Genomic DNA, 8175 nt, shown 5'->3' on the forward strand with positions numbered 1-8175 from the left:
GTGTGTGTGTGTGTGTGTGTGTGTGTGTGTGTGTGCGCATCCAATTGATTTGTGTGTTTGTATATATGCAATTGTGTTACATTGTCCTGTCTAACAGTGCAATATTGAGATTCTGAGAGTTGGCCTGACCCCACAGGGCAACAAGTGTATGGGGAGTGGGAGTTGGAGGTCCAGGGCTTAGGGATTGTCTAGGGGTGCATGGGGATGGGTGTGGGGGGGAGGCAGGTACCTGCCAGCACTGGAGGAAGGTGGCTGGGTGGTGAGGCTGCGTCTGGGCAGGGGTGGGGAGGGGAAAGGTGCCTGTCTCTCCAGTAGGGGAAGTGGGCTATGGGACATCCTTCGGGACAGCAGGGAGCTGTGTGGCTAGGCAGTGTCACCGGGGCCAGTGCCCATACTCGGAGGGGCAGGGCAACTGGGAAACGCCGCTTGGGGGGTGGGAGGAGCTATGATCAGGCTGCCTGGCACAGTGCAGGAGCCCCAGCCCAGGGCAGGGTGGAGTGCCACAGGCTCCCTGCCTTCTCCCTCCAGCCTGTGCTGGGGCCAGACTCGTTCTGCTACCTCCCACATGACCCAGAGCTCCTGCAGCCACCATGCTCTGTCCCAAGTCGGATGGGGGCAACTGGCTGTTCCCTCCAGTAGGGCTGGGAGGGAGCAGGGGGCTGCAAGTTGGGAGTGAGGGACACCAGCATGACCCAGGAGAGCAGGGAACTGTGAATCAGGAGCGAGGGCACTGATAGGGCCAGGGGTCAGTGTCTTGGGAGTGAGGGGCACTAGGAAGGCCAGGAGGCTGTTGCTAGGGAGTGAGGAGCACCAGCAAAGCCAAGGGACTGTGGGTCAGGAATGAGAGGCACTGGCAGGACTAGGGGACTGTGGGTCAGGACTGGCCATTGATCATTACAAATGGGTCCTGGTACAAAAAAGGTTGAAAACCACTGCTCTAGAGGAAGCCACTACTCTAGAGAAGTATAGGGTGCCGCTGCTTGTGTCTCACAATTTCCTTCTCAGCATAAGTGCTAGTGGTGTCCCAGGCTCTTCCCTTTTCATAATGGGAACTAGTCCATAGTATTGTTGTGTACTAATAGACAGAAAGACAAAACAATATCAAATGAGGCTATGGGAGAAACTGGGAGCGACAGGGAAAAATAATGATAACCAACATTTTTTAAAATTATAGCCAAAGGGACAAAAAATTAGCTTAATTCTGACATATACCTTCCTGAAGGTATATGGGTCTCGTTTTTTAAAAAAACAAAGTTTAACAACTTACTCATAGATGGTGAAGGAAATTGGTGGCTTCTTGCTGAAGGAAATTTTGTCTGTTAAGCTAAAGCTGATCATTATCTCGCCTCTGAATCTAATTTATATACTTACTGAGAAATGGAAAGGCCCCTGGCCTTGATTTTCTTTCCCCAGAAATCTTCAAGGAATGTATTGACTGGTAGTGTCCAGTTTTGACCAAAAAATTTAATATAATTATTTTAGAAAGCATTGCAATGAAAATATAATAGTCCCCATTTTTTAAAAATGGTGATAAGAGAGATGATAAGAGAGATCCTTAATCAATATTGATATTACTAGGTCAGCACTGCCAAATGTATTCCTGCCATAATACTTGGGGGACATTTACTTTTCCATCTTTAGACCTGGATTTCTAAAAATAATATTTTGGGAGTGGAGCAGGCTGGTTTTAGAGGAAGCTATTCATGCACAAGCTATTGCTTGGTGTTGCATTATTTAGGAATAGCGAATAGTACAAAGACATAATCATTTGTATGTAGCCTTCATAGATCTCAGGAGAGCTTTTTGACTCCATAGACAGATTAAAATTATGGAAGAAACTGGAAATAACATTAATGCAGAAAACTCTCTTGCAATTAATCATTACTTATAATTCAAATACAACATCTAGGGCAGGGGTGGGTAAAGTGTGGCTGGACTGGGCCTGCAATGGACTGCATTTCCCAGCAGCCTCTGCCTGCATCAGTGTGGCTGGTTTCCATAGAGACCCCAGGACCAGGTGCCTTGACAGGATGGGGCCAGGTTTTCCATGCTAGCAGCGCTGGCTGGGCAGGAAGCTGCTCTGGGACCTGGATCTTGCAGCAGTGACAGCGTGGTCTGGAGCTGGGGCAGACCTGCGATCTGCTGCCTGCACACCCTGAGCAAGAACACGCAGGCAGTGGTTCATGGCAGTGGAAACCGGCCACAGGGACACAGGCTGGGGCTGCTGGGAAATGCAGTGTGGCCACCAGCCAGATTTGCCATTTTACCCATCCATGATCTAGGATGTGCTACAGGGTTGGTGGTGTCCTGTCCAATAGCTTCCCAACTAAGAGAGGAGTATGACGAGGATGTTTCTTGCTTTGCTACTTTTGAACGATCTAAAACCAAACACTAATAAAGAATCAGTTCTATGCACTCACGATTTTTCATTATTCTAACCCTGTTTTGCTTGATGCCAGTGACGTGTTAATGTCATAATCACAAATAGACCTCCAAAAGTTATTAAGTGCTTTTTCAGCACTATTGCACCTCATGCAGCTTGGAACTGAATGCAGCTAAAACTAAGTTACTGGTTTTGGGGAATGAAAGTGAGAAACAAGTTTGGTTTTTATAGAAAAGAAGATAGAGGTGGTGTCTTCTTTTAAAAACCTCTGAATCTATTTGAATAAATATCTGAGCTGGAATAAGCACACTGAAAATATAAATAGTGGAGCAAAACAGGCTTCAGGTGGAGTTTTACCTTCTACAATAAGAAGGGCAGAAAAGCAGTTCTGGAAGACTAAAGATCTATAGATCCAAGGTAGAGTCCATGTTACTGTATGGAGCAGAATTGTGGGGTGCTGGCCCTATAGTCAACCCCAAAACTGAAAAGATTTCAAACTACTTTTTAAGGCAGCTTTTATCTCTGCCTAATTCTACAGGTGGGAAGGGGAGGTGTGGAGAGCCTTATATCCAGCTCTGAAACTGGATTGATAAACGTGAGTGCTTTAGCTCAATTAAGAAATTTCAACAACTCTTTGATCTTTTACATCTATCAGATACCCTAAGAAGTGTATTCTAGCAGCCTTTCTTTTGCCAAAGAAACCTTGGTATTATGGTTAAGTAACATCTATATTCTCCTTCAGATAATGACCTGGGAAATGTACTGAGAGTCACTGACCCAATATTTCCCCTGTATAAACAAGACATCCATTTAAAAATTAAAGATGACACCATGCAGACAGATATACTGGCAGTGAGACTGTCTTGAATTTACCATTTTTAAAGATTATTCAAGTATTCATGGGCTGCATCTACATGAGCATGGATGTTTGTTTCCCTGGGAATATCCATGCTGTGTGCTCTCTGGCATGCAGCAGCCTGGATGAGGTAGAAAAGGCTGGAGCCAGCAACTGTGCTGGCCCCAACGGCTTTACCTGGGGTGTGGCCGCCTTGGGGAGCTGCAGCCACAGCGCTCCTGCAGCAGGGAGCCTAGCAGGCAGCTGGAGCATTCCAGTTTTGAGGAGCATGCATTCCTACCACATGCACCGCCCCACTTTTTTTCTGCACAGGTTTTTTTTTACCCTGGGATCTCCTGGGGTCAAAAAACTTCTCCATGCTGGAAGGTAGGAATGCAGGGAAACACCTGAATGAGCACTGTGCCACATGGCCATGCTCATCTGGACACAGCCATTTGGCCTAGCAGCCTTCTTGTGGTGCAAAACTACAAACAATGAGAGATCAATCTCTCACAAGACTGAAATTTATTCTAACAGGATCTGCAGTTGTCATGGGTAGATGGTGTCAGACAGAATATACTCTTGTGGGAAGAAGATAGATGACTTCAATCACTGTTTGTGGTCTTGTTTGTTATTTGAAGAAATAAGAAAAAATGGATCTCACTATTCATAGGAAACTTAAAATTCTGGGCTAAAGAAGAAAAAAACAAACTGGCTTCTAACATTTTGGAGCTTGTTCTTTACTTCTTAGGTTAATATTCCTTACTTGCTCAAAACAATAAGGGCCAAATGGTGTTTGTATCCATTTTCAAACACTGCTGGGCAAATTGAGCCTCAAATAACTTCTCTTCAGAGTAGATAACTGCTATGATCTGTATCTTACAAGTGTAAAAATGAAAGTACATAGAGGCAATGTGGTTAGTCCAAGGGTCAGCAACACAGTCTGCAGTAGGGCTAATTGTATAATCCTTACTGTAGACAGCCTCTTGTATATTTTATCTACTTACCCACAACTTCCTCTGATATTGCTGAAGTCTGCATGAACTTCACCTTAAAATGGTGGTTTTCTAAATGATTCTGCCCTTGGATTGGTTGGGGGGGCAGGGAGGAGAAGACTCTGAGTTCAAGTTACAGCTTTTTCCATTGGTTTAATAGTCTCAACCAGATTCTGTACAGTAGTTATTGGGTACATCTATATAAGCTATTAATTCAAAGCAATAAACTTCAGAGGAGTTTGAGCTGGAGTAAACTACTCTCAGGTGCATCATCTATACAACAGCAATTTAAGGCGGGGTGGTGCAGTTTACACCAGTGGTCTCCAAACTTTTTTGATCGCGCACCCCTATCAGTAAAAAAAGTTTTGAGCCTGCATCCCCAATATATGTATATTTATTTATTTATAAATTATATACATGTACTACTGTACTAACATATTAGGTACATTATAAAACATAGACAAAAAATAGAAATGAAAAAAGGATGAGATAAAGATGAAATAAACAATATTTTTAAAATATATTTTTATTTTATTTATTAATGATACAAAAAACCTTTTTGCTCTCACTAAAAATAATATTAGAAGTAGTAATTATATTTTTTTAGTGAGAGAAATGTAATTGAATAAGCTTCATTATTTTTGAAAATCTTGGTTTAACACTTTGCGATACAGCGATTCAAAGGTCTGGTTCTAAGTTCAGTTTATTTCAATACTTGGTTTTAATGGCTGTCATAGCTGAAAAAATACCTCACAAAGATATGTAGATCCAAATTAGATCATCATTGTTTTTACCTTGTAATGTGGCTGACGAAGAGCTCGTACTAGGAGTAGGAGAAGTGTCAGCTCTGCCATTTTCTTGCTGTTTGCTTGTGCTCGCATTATTAGTATTATCTTCAATCCGCGGTTTCTTTGCAGGAATCGTTTTAAGCCACTTGTCCATTTTGTGAGGGTTAGTTTAGTTAAAACTAGAAAATATAAGTTGTAAATCCACTTAACTGGGCACACGTAAACTGCGGTACATCGCAATACACTGAAAGCTAACAAACGCTTCCTCCCTCAGGTTACCTCACGTATCGTATGTGACACATGACCATCCAACATACGGACTGAGTGAGGGCGCCAGTGTCAATCTGTATATTAAATATTAGTAAAGCTTAATTTCTTTCTTATTTTTTTAGATAAAAAATAAATAAAAATACAAGTTCTAATATTTTCTTCACGCACCCCAATGGATCATCTTGAGCACCCCCTGGGGTGCGCGCACCCCACTTTGGAGAGCACTGGTTTCCACAAGGGCCACTCTGCCTGGGGCTGCAGGTGGTGGTGTCAGGCAGCAGAGGAGCTGGCCAGGGCACGAGGATGCTGAAAGTGCATTTCCTTGTGGCTAAGCTGGCTGGGCTGTCCAGGCGCAATTTGGCTGGGCTGTCCACAGTCATCAACTATGTGTAGGTTTAGTTACAGTAAATTACTCTGGCATAGGATAGTACTGTCTATTTTACTGTGGCATTAGTTAGTTTACTGTGGCATAATACTGTTGCTCAAAAGATAAGGGCCAAAATCAGATAGCGGTTTCCTGTTTGGTTGTGTACTCATTCATTTGATCATGCACTGTGTTCTGTTTTAATTTTGTGTAAACTGGTAGAATGGATTATCTTACTGTATGTTTTTAGCAAAAATTATATATTAATAAATGTTATTATTTTATTGCATTTAATTTTTATTCATTTTACTGTATTGTTTTGGCAAAAGCTGTAAATAAACTATTACTAATACTACTGTTCTGGTATACCATCTTGAAGAGAGGAGAAAATATCAGTAGAGGATTTGATCTAGTAACAAATGCTGTTTTTGGTTACATTCAGACAAATGGAAATAATTTACATTTTTTGAAGTGGCTTGTGGTAATGGTTAGAATGTCTCTCCAGCCAAGATGGCTAGCCTTTATATCTTTTAAAATATAAAATCCCTTGTCAACTGAAGAACTAAATGGAAAATATCATTTTTTTTCTTTTAGTGGTGGTTTTCCATTAAGAACAACACATTGATTGTGCCCAGGTTAGAATCCAATACAGTTTACTGCATCAGCGTGCAGACACATGTTCCAATACCACGTTTGTTTAGTGGATTTTCAGAAGAAAGTTGCATTGCAACTCTGAAAGGTATGTACCATTCAGCATAATATTCAGGGAATGGAATTTAGATTTAAGTTTGAAACTGTTAAACCTGGTTATCTTGCCAAACAAGGGCATCTCTAGGACAGGGTACCAGCAAATAATTTTTTAGGATGTCAAAGGAAAGGAACACTTTTTTTGGACTGGAAAACTAAAATAATCTCTTCCTCTCTTTCTTTCCCACAGGATTTTAATCCTTTTTGCAGCTAATGAAAATCCCCAAATGTTTTTTCCTTGCCTGCAGAATAGCCCTGGCCCTACTGACTGAGGCTCACTTGAAATGACTGACAGCAGACTGTTTCCCCTGGGCACCCCCAGCCGCACAAAAATCTCAGTACAGTCCTAGTGGCTCTGTGGGGTTTTTGAGGGGTTTTTGTAGTTTGTTTTTTTTTTAATTTCTTGATGGACTACAAAATGTCACCTTTTTAATCACCAGCAAATGCTAGGAATCATAGATCCAGCACATTCAGATTGCACATTCGAAGCAAATGCAGTGGGTACCTGTGACTAATGAAAAGATTTATAAATAAGCTACATAATGCAATCTGTTGTTTTATTAACAGACCCAAATGCAGAACATGCCATAACAGTTGTATTTGGATATATCCTGCCCATCATTCTGACAGCCTTCATTCTCTCAATGACATCCTATGTTGTACACAGGTATATTCATGTCAGCAAACAAAAGCACCCAGCAAACCTGGTAAGCACTTTTCATTTCTTATTGGGGTCCTACTCCTGCCATTTTACAATGCAGTTAATCAGGACCATGCTACTCTGCTGCAACTCTGGGAGGAGGGGACAGGGGTTGGGGGACACTTCGTAGCCTGCCTGCAGGTTTTGTATTTCAAAATAAAATCCTACTTAAATCAAGAAAAGAACATCACACAAGGAATATTAAAAATGACAAATACAGAAGACTAAGATCAACAACTGCACCTCTTAAGCATGACTATCTGGTATTCTTCCCTAAAATTATACCCAAAAAGAATAAACATCAAAATGAAATAATTCCCTTAGTCTTGGAAAGGGGCGTTGCCATAAGCAAGGTCTCAGGTGCACTGAGGCAAATGCCATTAGGAAGTTGGCTCGTCCTTTCTACATTTACCCATGAAGAAGCATTGGAGAGGATTCAGTGAGTGAAAATTGTTAATTGAATTCATCCATCACTAAAAGGAGAGATAATTAAGTGAGGCAAAATCTCTCAACCAAAATGGATATTGAAGTTCTGGTGGCCTTTTACAAGGTATAAGTCTACTTTGCTTTTTAATTATGTTTCTGAAGAATATCACATACCTGAGCTGGGCAGATTATTCAGTTTTGGATTCTCTTCAGATTTTTTAATACTGTGCAATATTATTCTACCAAATTATTCTACTGTGCCATACTATTCAAATATGTTTTCAATGTAGAAATAGTTATACATTTGCCTTCCTGATTTTAGTTTAATGTTTTTCAAGATAAACTTTTAAAAGAATCAGAGAAGGGTGAGGTGTCATTTTTGCTTTATAAGTGATTAAAAACAAACTATCCAAAAATCTGTCTAGGCTGGTTGCTCAAACATGTTTGTGGCATCATACAAATATAAATAAATACTATAGACTTGACTGTGACATTAGCCCACTTTGCACGACAGGGAGTGTTGTGAAGTGTTCGGAGGCATTGCCTGGTTCTCTCTTAAAAAATGCCAGCCTGTTGCAGGTATGGTAGTGGAGCATGCAGCATCTCACAGGAATTCATGTAGATTCATTCCTCTAGATCAGTGGTCTCCAAAGTGGGGTGCATACAC

The 8175-nt window shown here is 41.3% G+C and overlaps 1 protein-coding gene across 1 annotated transcript in view; it reads left to right on the forward strand.

Annotated features, from left to right (window-relative positions):
* IL20RA (interleukin 20 receptor subunit alpha) overlaps window positions 1-8175 on the forward strand; it is a 21983-nt gene that overhangs the window by 8143 nt on the left and 5665 nt on the right. Inside the window, exons 4-5 of the mRNA XM_019550187.1 lie at window positions 6230-6374; window positions 6950-7089. Of these exons, the coding sequence (XP_019405732.1) occupies window positions 6230-6374; window positions 6950-7089 (285 nt within the window). The remainder of the gene's footprint in view (window positions 1-6229; window positions 6375-6949; window positions 7090-8175) is intronic.

This window comes from Crocodylus porosus, unplaced genomic scaffold (assembly GCF_001723895.1).
Source record: "Crocodylus porosus isolate Cpor-Errol unplaced genomic scaffold, CroPor_comp1, whole genome shotgun sequence".
NCBI lineage: Eukaryota > Metazoa > Chordata > Crocodylia > Crocodylidae > Crocodylus > Crocodylus porosus.